Source organism: Heterocephalus glaber, unplaced genomic scaffold (assembly GCF_053883595.1).
Source record: "Heterocephalus glaber isolate CG9 unplaced genomic scaffold, H.glaber_assembly_v1.0 deba00001733, whole genome shotgun sequence".
Classification (NCBI taxonomy): domain Eukaryota; kingdom Metazoa; phylum Chordata; class Mammalia; order Rodentia; family Bathyergidae; genus Heterocephalus; species Heterocephalus glaber.
In genome coordinates, this window is record NW_028258444.1 from 16,007,510 (window position 1) to 16,020,664 (window position 13,155).

At 36.4% G+C, this 13,155-nt stretch overlaps 1 protein-coding gene across 5 annotated transcripts in view; it reads right to left on the minus strand.

The window, feature by feature from the left end:
- Window positions 1–13,155, minus strand: part of Slc38a4 (solute carrier family 38 member 4) — a 71,508-nt gene that overhangs the window by 27,159 nt on the left and 31,194 nt on the right. For all 5 annotated transcript variants that reach the window (XM_013079064.3, XM_013079063.3, XM_087200161.1 and 2 more), the window contains exons 2-4: window positions 6,637–6,866; window positions 2,486–2,576; window positions 1,856–1,971 (exon numbers count right to left, since the gene is read on the minus strand). In XM_013079064.3, the coding sequence (XP_012934518.1) occupies window positions 1,856–1,971; window positions 2,486–2,576; window positions 6,637–6,755 (326 nt within the window). In that variant the 5' untranslated portion in view covers window positions 6,756–6,866. The remainder of the gene's footprint in view (window positions 1–1,855; window positions 1,972–2,485; window positions 2,577–6,636; window positions 6,867–13,155) is intronic.

The following is a 13,155-nucleotide window of genomic DNA, read 5'->3' on the forward strand; positions in this document are numbered from 1 at the left end:
AGAAAATGTCCTCCAGAACTCTCCAATCAATTATTTATTCATGTCTTTTTCTATATGCCTTATAAAATGTAATTTTTTTAGAGAACATGTAATTTACATAATTTTGTTCCTTGGAAAAATAGTAACTATTCCCTGTATTTTAAACATGGACTTGCTTTGGCAGAAAACACTAAAAGAGAAATCAATCAACTACTGTTTCTTACTGTGAATTAAGGGAGATAGCTGAATCAGTTCTGTCCTATTTGAACATGAAAAATATACTCTGTTGTGTTTAGTGATTTAATCGCTTTGACCAAAATAATCTGCTAAATGTTCATAGGCCTGAAATGAAGCCTGTGCTTGAAAAGTGGAATATTCTCCTCCCATGATAATGATCTATGGCTCTAGAATTGGGGGAAGTGCTTCCCATTTCTATTCATCAGTGACCTATGAAAACTTCATGATTAATTCTAATGTTATGTATAATTAATAAGGAGAAGGCAGTGTTTTGTTTTAGAGGCAGTAAACATTGCAGAAGCATACAAATATATGAACACATTTCTAACTATTAAGATTCATATAATCAAAAACTAGTTTATTTCAAACATGCCTTATAAAAATAAAGTTGATATAAAATCCATTCTATTAAATAATATTATACATAAAAGAGTTCAATCAAAGCACTAATACAAGATAAATACTTATAGTCTGGATCCTCAACTCTCAAATAGTTATGTGATTATCTAACTATATATGATGTTCACAACATAAATAGCATACATTTATCATATAAATACTACATTAGTAAACATTTATTTAACTGTCTAGTATTGCATTTGGAACGAGGATCTATGTTCATGTTAATGCCTAACATTAGACTTTATTCTTGTGAGCAATTCCACTGCTGCCAACTATGTCTCAGAAGATAGCAGGCTGTGCATGATGTACACACATCTGGTTGTCTGTCATGGCTGATGTGCTACCCATCCTATGGGTCAGCTACATGAGGCTTCCACCTTAGGCAGCATTTGACCAAATTTGGTGAAAACACGTAAGTTTAGAATTAAGCGTCAGTCACTCAGCAAATATTTCCTGTGACAAACACAGTGCAAGGTGTTAGGGTTAGAGTCATACGGCAAAACATGGACAAAATTCTCTGGAGCTTATACTCTAGCAAGGGAGATAACCAAAGCCTCAGAAAAATACCCTAGAGTATCAAAACTGTGGTGAGTGCATCATAGATTTGCCCCAGTTATAGACGTCAGAGCAGGTGGCCCTAAGGAGAGGTTGAGCTGTGTTGTGAAGAGTTAACTAGATAAAGAAGAAAGGACAGATGGTTCCAAGACCATGTGCAAAGCCCAGCAGTGAGGGAATTTGGCTCCTTGTTGGGATGGAGCTAAGACCAGTGTGCTCATTGCATCTGGTCCCGGGGCAAGGGGAATGGGCCCTGGGCAGGCAGGACATTCAGGTCTGGTTTGAGATGGGGTATTTTCCCCAAGAGTATTTTAAAATCAGACTTGCCTGTAGGAAAGTTCTTTCTGACTACTACACTCTAAGTTATTTTAAGAATCTGTTAAACAATGAAGTACTTTGTAGGATAGTTTCTGTGGACAGGCAGGGCTGCTCCAGCACTCTGGGTATTGAGGACATAAAGTTTCTGCCATTTGTTTAGAGATGGTTGGGTGAAGAAGTATTGTTATGAGATGGCTATGGCTATTCTTCAGCTTGCTGTTTTACCTAAAAGGAAGAAGATTGGCTAGTACATTCTCGAATTCATCCTGGTCACAGAGTCACACTTCAGACTATTAATTGAAAGAGCATCAGGTTATATATACATGCACTTCATCTCCAAATGTAGATATGTGTGTTCACTTACATAAACAATATGATTCCAGTGTTGGCCATGGCATAGGATAAGCCTAAGATCCCACTGCCCATGATGGCATTGCTCAGGTTAAATGAAGACATTCCAAAGGAAGTGGTTCCAGGATGCTTGAAGAACAGGGAAACATTATAAGCAAAAACTTGCCAAAAGACCAATCTTCTCTTGGGTTATTCTTATGCTCATATTATCTCTCCTGAATGAGATTACAGTCCAAAAATTGAAGGCTAAGATAAAATCATAGCAAGTAAAAGTCATTACTCACCTTCAATAAAAGCATGTAATTTTTCAATGGAATGTAGCGCTTAGTTTCATAGATCTCCATAAAAACAAACAAACAAAAAACATATGGGTGGGGCAATATCAAGAAGGTCAAACACGTATGGCTGCAGACTGCATTTGGATTAGAATGATTTCTCAAAAAAAAAATAAATTTCATAAATGATTTATGCAGCCATATGGCGAACAGGAAAAACAAGCCCTTATTCCAGTAAGGGCCTGAATAAACAGAGAATATGCTGATCAAGGCTTGGAAAATTTCAGTCACACTGTTTTCCCACAGAGACCTACATAGATCAGACACCTTCAGTCTTATCCACTGCCTGACAACAGAGATTCACTTACATGCTCATCTTCGTAATCTGCCAGCTTCTTTTTCCCCAAAAATCCATTTGTCAGGAACTTCTGGCTTTCAGCATCTTCATTAACAAATTGACTAAACACACACATAAAAGGAAATTAGAGAGTGAAAGCATCTAAATAAATGCCCTAAATTATATTTATGTTTCAGGTGACCTAAGTAGCTCAATCAGGGGAGCAAAAACCAAGTTAAGGGAGAAAACACCTAAAACATTTTTTCTCCTCCTTCTGCACACTAGTGTTCCTTTCAAACAAAAAACAGCTCTATTTATAAATAACCTTTGGGGAGGATGTTATAAAAGAAGGAAATAGTATTTTCAGTTGAAAAATTGTTTATGACACATTTTTTCTTCTCTAAAGAAACAATACAGGGAAGAGATTAATTGGAACTAATTTTGTTCCCACTTAGAGCCCTTCCTAAGAAAGGGTACAGGGGGCTGGGGATTTAGCTCAGTGGTTATGCTGCCCACCTCGTGAGCACAAGGATCTGAGTTCGATCCCCGGTACAAAAAAAAAAAAAAGAAAGGGTACAGGCTCATAATTCTGAGTTTTTTATTCTACTGGCATGCCATCATCAATTTTTATTAATTTAACAAATATTTGTTTAATGCCTATGTAATTCTTAACTCATTTCATGCCCAAAATACCCTTGTAAGGGGAACATTCACATTGTTTCTCTAAAGATAAAGCAACTATGGCTGCCAGGCTCCAAGTCCGTGGTCTTCCATGCATGAGACAGTCCCAGGCAGGGCCCTGTACTGGTATTTTCTCTTTTCTGGCTCTGTCTACATATATAGATATTCCTTAGAGGAAAACAGTTAACTGGTAGCTTTGTGTTGTGTTTGATTGTGTGTGTGTGTGTGTGTGTTAATTATCTTCAACATATACATGGGTTATTAGATAGTGGATTAAACTAAGAAAATTATTAAAGAAACCCAATGAGTTGGTAAAAGAGTTGGTAAAAAGAGTTTAAAATGTCACTATCCACAACACACTGTAATCATTGTCTCCTTTGGCACAGGCTGGAAGATGCCCAAATCAGTCCTAATGCTGCCCCTTTATCATACCAGTCACCTCCTGCAGTTACATGCTGGGGGCATGGAGGCTGTGGACTGAAGGACAGTCACATTCCCAAAAGGCTTGATAGGCGAGGCCAGTGAACAATGTACTTTCATTCACCAAAATACCACACAGGCTTTTTGCTGCTGTTACAGAAAATGCTCAACTATGCACGTTTCTTTAAAGTACTTTGTAATGAGATGGATTGCAATTTTTAGGGTACTTCTTGCATTGAAGAGTAAGATAAAATAAAGGAGTTTTTTGAAATAAATCCTTAGAAATAAAGCAGAAAAGAACTATTATAGAAAATCTGCATAAGTTATCTTTCATAGCAGGAGCTTATGCTGAAAATAAACTGGTGAGGAAGAGGGATGGTAGGATTAATCTTGGAGATTAGGTAGCAATACCAGGTGTAGATAGAATGAGCAGACAGAATCACAAAGTTTGATGTGGTTTTCTAGAACTCAAGGAGTAGACAGCTCTGCATATACAAGATTTCCTAGCATTCTCCCTGTTTCTCAGAGGAAACTTTAGTGTCCTCACTTACTGACTTCTTCCATTTCCACACACACACTTTTTGTGATTTACTTTAATTGTCTATTGTTAATATACTTGCTATGTTGAGGGCTGGTACGTAATGTTCAAAGTTGGAAACTGTTGGATAAAATGGGACTAAGGACTATAAAAACAGAAGTGTCACTTAGAAGAGGAATTTAAATTCAGGGATAGCCAACACTCTACTTTTCATTGCAATCAATAAACTGGAATTTTTACTCCTTGAGTGGTTTTTAAAAGTTTGAATTTGAAAGTAAACAGATTATCTTTTTTTGTGGGGCATCTGCATGCTCTTATTTTGGCATAAGAGAGTTATAGCCCTAAAACATGCCAAGATTGTATAAAATACATAAGAAACATCCTCAGTGTGTTCAATGTTTTGATACCAAACCCATAATGTATTGAAAGCATAAGTAAAATGATCCCAAATAAATACAGTATGTTGAATTTCTCAAAAAATTTAAATTTGAGGTTCATTCCGAACCAAACATAAATGAAAACCATCTTTTAAAAGTGATTATAAAATTCCAAAATGATGAACTGTGTTTGAGCCAGCAGTTTAAAGGCAAGTGATTCTGAGTGGTCCAGAAGACATTGTACAAAGCTTAACAAAAGAATTATTGCTCTTCCAATATGGCTTTGGTAGGGCCAAATGCAATTCCTCAAGAACTGTTCGTGTGGCAGTGCCTTCATCAGTTCAGCCAACCCCTGGAGCATTCATATTTGTGTGCATTTCTTTCAGAATCAAAAGATTCCTTAGATTTAGATCAGTTTATTAAAGGTGATGACACAGGGGAGAAAGAACAAGAATTTATTGAATATCTTCTGTGTTTCATGTGCTCATTTAATCCATAGAAAAGTAGATGTTGGTTTGCCACTTTACATTTTGCACCGAAGCTTGAAGAAGATAAACATTTTCCAAAGTCAAGGAGCTACTCTGCAGACTTCAGTGCCCTATATTCTATACATTGCTTCCTTAAAAGTCACCCAGTATGGAAATTGCCATGAGTTACATTTCAACGTCTTCAGCAACCTTTAAGCTCATTGCACAAAACTACTTGGAGGAAAAAGGGCCCTGATGGCCCTTTCTGGATTATGTGAATTAAATGAAAAGTCCTTTTTTGAGGATAATATTCTGTACTTTGGGCCTAGTTTTGTTCAAAAGTTCCTTTCTGAGCATTTTTAATTGTGCATAATTTGTGCTTATAAGGTTGTGTGGGAAATTAACTTACTTATCAAATAACTATGATGCGTCTGCTATTTGCAATATGATATGTGATATGTGGTGGCAGGCAGAGGCCATCAATCTATGGCACTGGTATGATTAACACCTGGATAGGGAGAAGGAGCACAAAGGAGTGGTGGTCACTTCCACTTGGGGAAGTAGAGGCATTCAGAGAAGCCTTGCTAGGATACTTGACATGGAGCTGATTCTTAAAAGATGAGAGGTATCAATAGAGACAAAGGGGGAAACAATGGGTGATTCCAGAGAGATGGAGTAGAATGAGTGAAGGCAGGAGGGTATAAAAAGGAGCAGGATAAGAAACAGGACAAGAAGAGTCTTATATGACAAGCAATGTATAGTGTAATCTGTATGTAACAGCTAATGTGGAGTCAAAGAAAGATTTTGCTCAAGGATGGAACGTGATTTAATTTGCTACTGTAAAAGATTGGTCTTATAAAAGTGCAAGATTAGACAAAGGAAAGCAAAATGTAAAAGAGAAAGACAAATCGGGGTTGTTCTCATAGACGTGTGAGAAAGGTTGGAGATCTAATAAAAGATGGCAATAGAATGGATAATGACAAGAGGTGGATTTGAAATATTAATAAGCTAGAGCCAACTGGATACAGGCAACCATTGACTCTGTGGGTTGCAGGAAAGGATGGGTTGTTTTAATTGCACTGCTGAATGAGATTGATACTTTCACAAGGATGGAGATACTAGAGGAGGAGCAAGTTTTGAAAAGAATGATAGGAACTCAATAGCAGACATTGCAAGTTTTACTTTAGAAATGAGGCAATTCAGACACACTAGTGGCCTGTGGAGATGTGTACTAGAAAGTTGGATGTAATGATCTGAAACTCAGTAGGGAAGTTTTACAGGCAGAGGACATGGCATATCAATGGTGACCCCATGATAGTTATGAATGAACTTCCTCAGAGAACACTTTTACAGTGAAAAGAATCACTATAGATCCCTGGAGATTTGGCAACATTGAAAGAGCAGTCAAAGGAAGAGGAATCTAAGAAAGAATAAACCAAAAGGCAAGAGGAGTGATAAGCTAATATGATTGAAGTTATGCTACACTGTAATGCCACAATGGCACTGTAATCTCAATTCTAGATTAGTCACACAAAAGTCTGACATTATGACTGTATTTCAAGATCAGGGAATTGATGTGTTAACATCAATGTCACTGTTATCTCAAATTTATCTGTAAAAAACCAACAAGATCCTTGTTTTCCATGTCCATAAGACTGTCTCATCTTTCTACGGAAGCTGGTAATTTTTAACCCCATACCTGCTCATGGCTGCCTTTTCTGAATTTCTCATCCCCGTGTAGCTATCTTGAATACTTTCTCCACTGATGCTCTCATCATCAGGTTCAATGTTGACATTTCTCAGTTCCATGGGGTCCATTTGACCTGTCAGCGCTTTCTTGTCCACACACGCGGTCCTTCAGTGTAAATAATATACTGCACCTTTGGCTTAAGGCTCTTCTACTTGTGTTGATGTTCAGAACACTCTGTTCTGCAAACAGAACACAAATAAATCATTATAATTTTCTTTAAATTAGACAAATGAATATGAATCATCTACTTTGTGTATGCTTTCTGTAAATCATAGAAAGGAAGTAAACTTCTGAAAATTTCACATAAATATATCATGAATGTTTCCTTTACCCAATACAAAAAATGAAATATGGAAGAGAAGATGAAAAATTACTAATCATTGCTAATCCAGTAAGTATTTCATAAAGTGCTACACATAATGAACACAGCAGGTGCTTTACTAGTTACTATAAAAGGAAAAAAATCTTAATATTTGGCAGCAGTCATTATGAAGATTTAGGTGTTTGTAAGCAGACTGCATGGTTTAAAAGAAAGGGAAAGAAATATAAACTGTTTACAAAAGAAGATCTGCTAAGCATCTCTCCTAGCAATAACTAGAAAGAAAATTACTGTCTTAATGTAATTGTGTGTGAAAGAATTAAAATCAGCAAAATGTTTGATAATATGCAACCCAGGGTAGAATCAAGATTAGGAAGCCACTTTCTAGGTACTGAGATCCTGAAGTGAAAGTTAAGAATAGTAACAAAAGGAAGCACAGGTCTACCTTTGATTCTGAGCCAGTCACTATTCATATCAAATTAAAATGTATTTTAACTACAAAGAGACCCAGTTTTTCAGCTCTGCTTCAATGTGTTGGATCTCAGCACAAGTCATTTTACTTTGTTGGACTTCACTTACCTCAGCTGTAGAATGAAAAGAAGTGGACTGGCTTTGTGTTTTTTAAAAAAATACCATGAATCTATTATATGTTGTTGACCTACTTTCTTTTGAAATTTTTCGCTTTATAATCATTCAGTTATTGTTGAGCAATAATATTGGGAGAAACATGAACACTTAAAAGGAGTGGTTCTGAAACATGCACTACCCATTTGATAAGAAAATTTTAAGCAGAGAAACTATCATAAAAATTACTTCAGAACTCATAAAATCCATAAATCCATGACAAACATAAAACTACCTCATGGAAATGTCTCTACAACACAATGCTATGGCAACAAGCCTGTGGAGTCCAGTTCACTCTTGGGATGGGTTCACAACCCCAGATTACAAAACACACATGGAAATTCACTAGTATGAATGTTAGTAGGAAAATAAAATGACAGAGTCACAAATAATGAAGCAATTCAAAAGAGACTTTTAAATTAATGTAACAAAAAGTCATAAAATAGATCCCTAGAATAACTACATTGTAAAAGAAGAAAAGTTTATTTTTTAAAGGACAAAAAGAGGAATACTTAAAAAATACTTATTGAAACAGAAAACTCAGCTAACAGAAAAGTTATGAAACTAAAATACCAATAGAAATCAGTCAACTTATAGCACAGAGATAAAAAAGAAATGTAAAGCCATAAACAGATATGGGGGAAAGAATAAGAAGTAAAAACACAGTCTAATGGTCATTTTAATATGACAGGATTACGAGGGTAGAGAGAGACAAATAGGAAATGATAATGGTAAAGAATTTCCCAAAATTGAAAAACTACAGTTCCCAGAATTGAAAAACAAGTATGTATTTCAAACAGAGGAATAAAGTGAATCTATTCATTAATACTGTACTATGTAGTCAAGGTATATTCAATGTAATGTAAAAGTCAAGAGAAGCTTAAAAACTACCAGAAACTAGAAGACATCCATGTGAGTAACAGAAAAATATTGAATTCATGTTTACAAAGATTTTCCTCACCTATCACACAGTACCAGTCTGTTTTCAGTAGCAACTACTAATCACAGTTTCTGTTCTTAATTCTTCATTTAAAGTTAGCCATTCTCAATTTTAAAAATTCACTAAATCCTCTCTACCTGGTTTATCAATTCTAGGCTAGTAGCTATGAAAGAAAAGGGAATCATCATGTATCTTTCTATCCTATCTTCCCCACTCCTAATTTTTTTTTTTTGGTAGCAGGGATCGAACTCGGGACCTTGCGCTTGTGAGGCAGGCAGCAGAACCACTGAGCTAAATCCCTGACCCTCTCCTGATTATTTTAATGAAGTATGTTTGCAGGTTAAGAATCACAACATTTCATCTTGTTGTGTAAAACAATTAAATCGGCCATTTTTCTATTGATTGCTTCTAAACAACAGATACAAATGATCAATGTTTAGGATTGTGTAAACAGCATAGCCCCAAAGAACTAAGTGGTGTACTTAACTACATAATAAATGAAGTTGAATCCCAAATTATTTGGGAATTATTTGGGATTTGGGAATCCCAAATCCCAAAAATGTGAAAGCCAAGTTTGCATGCTCTTTTGCTTTCTGAATGGGTTTCTCCTCCAACCTCTGGACCTTGTTCAGCTGCCAGTGTTTCTTGAATGCTCCTCCGTCTTCCTTTTCCAATTCATTTTGCATTGTGCTGAAATACCACATGAAACTACTCTTACAATGTGTGACTAAGTTTATTAGCTGAATTTTCAAGTTGTTTTGTGTAGCAATGTCTCTATTCTGTCTTCAAACTTCATTGACATTTGAATTCTAGATTCAGAATCATTTTCCCTTAGAATGTTAAGAAGATATTTCTTCCTAAACTCCTAGCTTGTTCTGATGAGTATGGTTCTCATTTCTTTGTAGATGACATATTATTTTCTGAAGGATTTTATTTCCTATCTGAAAATTGGTCATGATTCAACTAGATGTAAGTAGCTTTTAAAATTCATCTTACTCAGGGCCGGGGATTTAGCTCAGTGGTTTTGTCGCCTGCTGCACAAGTGCAAGGACCCAAGTTCAATCCCTGGTACCAAAAAAACAAAAACCAAAAAACAAACCAAAAAAAATTCATCTTACTCAGCATATGGAGGGCTTATGTAATCAGAAGGCTTCTGGTTTTCTTTGGACCAGAAAAATGTTTATTGTTTTAAAAAATTATTTCTTCTCCTATAATTTATTTTTATAAAATATTTATTAGTTGGTATTTGACCTCTTGATCTATTTGTTAAACTTTTCTTTTTTACTTACGGTCCCTGACTTATGATGGTTAACTTATAATGTCTTTGACTTTATGATGATGCCAAATTGATATACATTTAGTAAAAAATGTGCTTTTATTTTAATCTTTTCCCAAACTAGTGATCTGTAAATACTCTCTTAAGACACTGGGCAGTGGTAGTGATGCATAGCTCACAATTAGTCACACAATCATGAGGGTAAACAGCACTACTCCCCAGGGTACAGTATTGATAAGTTATGATGTTTGGTGAGTGTTAAGGTTTGTATCTTGAATATCATCCAAAGGCCATTGGGTTGAACACTTGACCTTTTGTCCATGGTGCTGTTGAGAGGTGATGAACCTTTAGTTGATGAATCCTAGTGGAAGGAAGTTAGATCATTGGAGCACCGTGCACTTGAAAGGGACAATGGGACTCTACACTCCTGTCTTTCTTTTTGCTTCCTGGACAACGTGAGGTGAGAAGGTCTCTTCTGCCATGTGCTGTTGTACTATGCTACCAGAGGTCCAAAGGAGTCAGTTTCACTGTCTGAAACCTCTGAAACTGTGAGCCAAAATTAACCTTTTCTCTAAGTGGATTATCTCAGGTATTTTGTCACAGAAATGGAAAGCTGGATAGCACAGTAATTAAATCTTCAAATTAATGATATTTTCAAAAATGAGTCTAGTAGAGTATAATTCCATCATAAGTTTTTTTATCTCTATCTCATTGACCCACAATCAGGAGTAATTCCTCCCTGTTATATCCAAAATAACAAATTTATCTTCCATTTTACTTTTCATCCTCACTAACCAAGGAACTATTTTTCTCAATCAAGTTTTTAATTTCTACCAATTATTTGTTCTTATGGAGACACAGGTTAAGTGGCTCCCATGCTGTGCCACCTCTACATTAGTGGATAGCGAACAGAAACTCTGGCTTTGAGGAAAAACAGAATGAGGTATAAATCCTGGCCAAATTACCTAACTTTTGATTTTCCATCTGCTGCAAAATGAGAGTAAATATCATTTATCACAAAAGTAGTACTGTGTGGGTTCAAACAAAATTATGCATGCCAGTTTGGCCATCAGTAAATTTGTAGCCTTTTTTTGCTTCTCCAATAATTAGAATGGTATTGATGTCTTTATGTGCACACAAACATACTTAGTATTTCATATTCTTGGTTTACTTAGACACTTCTAAAAAAAAGGCTTTATAATTCTCAAAACTCTCACAAACATTGATTCCCTTTCACAAATACAGAAATAAAGACCTAGTTTTATGTTATTTTTACCTCATATAAAACATTCATGCCATTCTCTTTGGAAGGTGGTAATTCCTGGGAAATAGCAGTTTGACAGCCACTCTTCCTAATTTTGGCCCTGGCTAAGGAAGATCTCTGAAAAATTGAAATACATTTTCATAGTTCGTATCTTCAGCTGTGAATATTCTATTACTGATCTACTTTAAGGGAATAATAGCCAAAAATACAGTTTCAAAAGCACTAAAACCTAATGAGAAATGAAATAACCAGAATCAGTTGTCTGAAGCAGAAAGCACACACTTTGAACTATTTAAACTACATCAAAATTGCTAAAATGTAATCGCTGGTTATTTACATGAGTATGATCCACTATGGAAGTATTTTTCAGATCGTGTTTATTTATTCATTCAGTAAATATCGAGAATGAAACACGAGCCAAGAATTATGAAAGTCACAGAAAAAATGAGTAAGACAGAATCCTTGTACCGAACTCATCCTGGGAGAGCAGACAGGCTTCAAAACAAACTGTGACAGTTCAGTACATTAACATCTTTGCTTTTTTTCTCTGGTAAACACTTACTGAACGAATCAATGATTCACTGAATGAGTAGGACAGAAAAGAATGATGCTGGCAAACCTTGTGGTTGAAAATGCAGTTTTCACAGACATCAATTCTTCTGCACATCCCCATCTCATACATGGCACCTCCTTCACCCCACTACTCCTTGGAGGAATCTGGCCATGAGCCTTAACATCTCTAATTCCTTTTCCTCTACCTGTTACTCAGCTCCAACCTATCACTGAATCCTAGCAGTTCTTCTTTCAACTTTTACTTGAAATTCACCAACCTCTGTCTCCATGACCACTGTTATTTCAAATGGCTAAATTACTAAGAGCCTTTGAGCGATTTTCTCATAGGTTTTAGGGTAAAGCCAAAGACCCTAATATGCTGCAAGACTCTGCAGACTTTGACCCAGACATCTGGCCCCATATTGAATCACAGCTGTCCTCATTCACTGAGTCCCCACTGCCACCTCAGGACCATTGAACATGCTGTTACCTCTATGTGGAATGCTTTTCTCCACATTTTCTTTTCTTTTGTTTTTGTTTGTTTGTTTGTTTGTTTTTGGTACTGGGGATCAAACTCAGGACCTTACATTTGCGAGGCAGGTGTGGCACCACTGAGCTAAATCCCCAGCCCCTTTTTTCCACATTCTTAACCTAAGTGTCTCCCAGTGATAACAAAGACAACCTGAAAAAAATCTCTAAAGACCACCCTGGTCAGACAGCCCCTCCCTGACCCCCACTTCTAAACTAAATCACTAATTACATGTTTTATAGCATGCCCTCCTTTCTCTCAAAGTACTTTGTGCTTACATTTTTACTTGTCTGATTACCTAACAAATGACTCTAGGAGCTCCAGTAGCACAATCGGTTAGTGCGCGGTACTTATATAACAAATGACTCTGTCTCCCACTAGGCGGGAAACTTTATTTGGGAAAGAACAGTGCTGGGTTTGTGGGCTCTGCATGCCCACAGCATCTAACACAGCCTCTGCAGTTACATTCTTCTAAGACCAAGGAAACTTTAGGTGATCTCCATTATAGATATAGATACGCACTCTTCTTAACACTTTCAGAAGATCGTTATTTCATTTTTTGTTTTTTGTTTGGTTTTCTTTTTGAGGCAGCCTTTTCCTTTGTAATTTAGGCTGGCCTTGAACTCACTGTGTAGCCAGGCCAGCCTCGAACTCTCAGCAATCCTCTTGCCTCAGCCTTCCCAGTGCTGGGATCACAGGAGCGCACCACCACACCCGGCTTAGAAGTTCATATTTCAAATGAAATTGAAATATTCTTCTCTGATCACCAGCAAAAAGAGTGGCTTTGTTGCCCAAAGAATGTTCAAAATGCTTCTAAGAGAAACGTCAGATTTGGTTGGACAGAATTTTTTTGTGGTTCAGCTTTTCTCCCATTGAAGTTAAGTTTCTTTGAAGACGTCTTACAGAAACAGGTTATTCCAGTGCAGTGGCCAATAGCATTGTTAATTCAATTCACTTATTCATG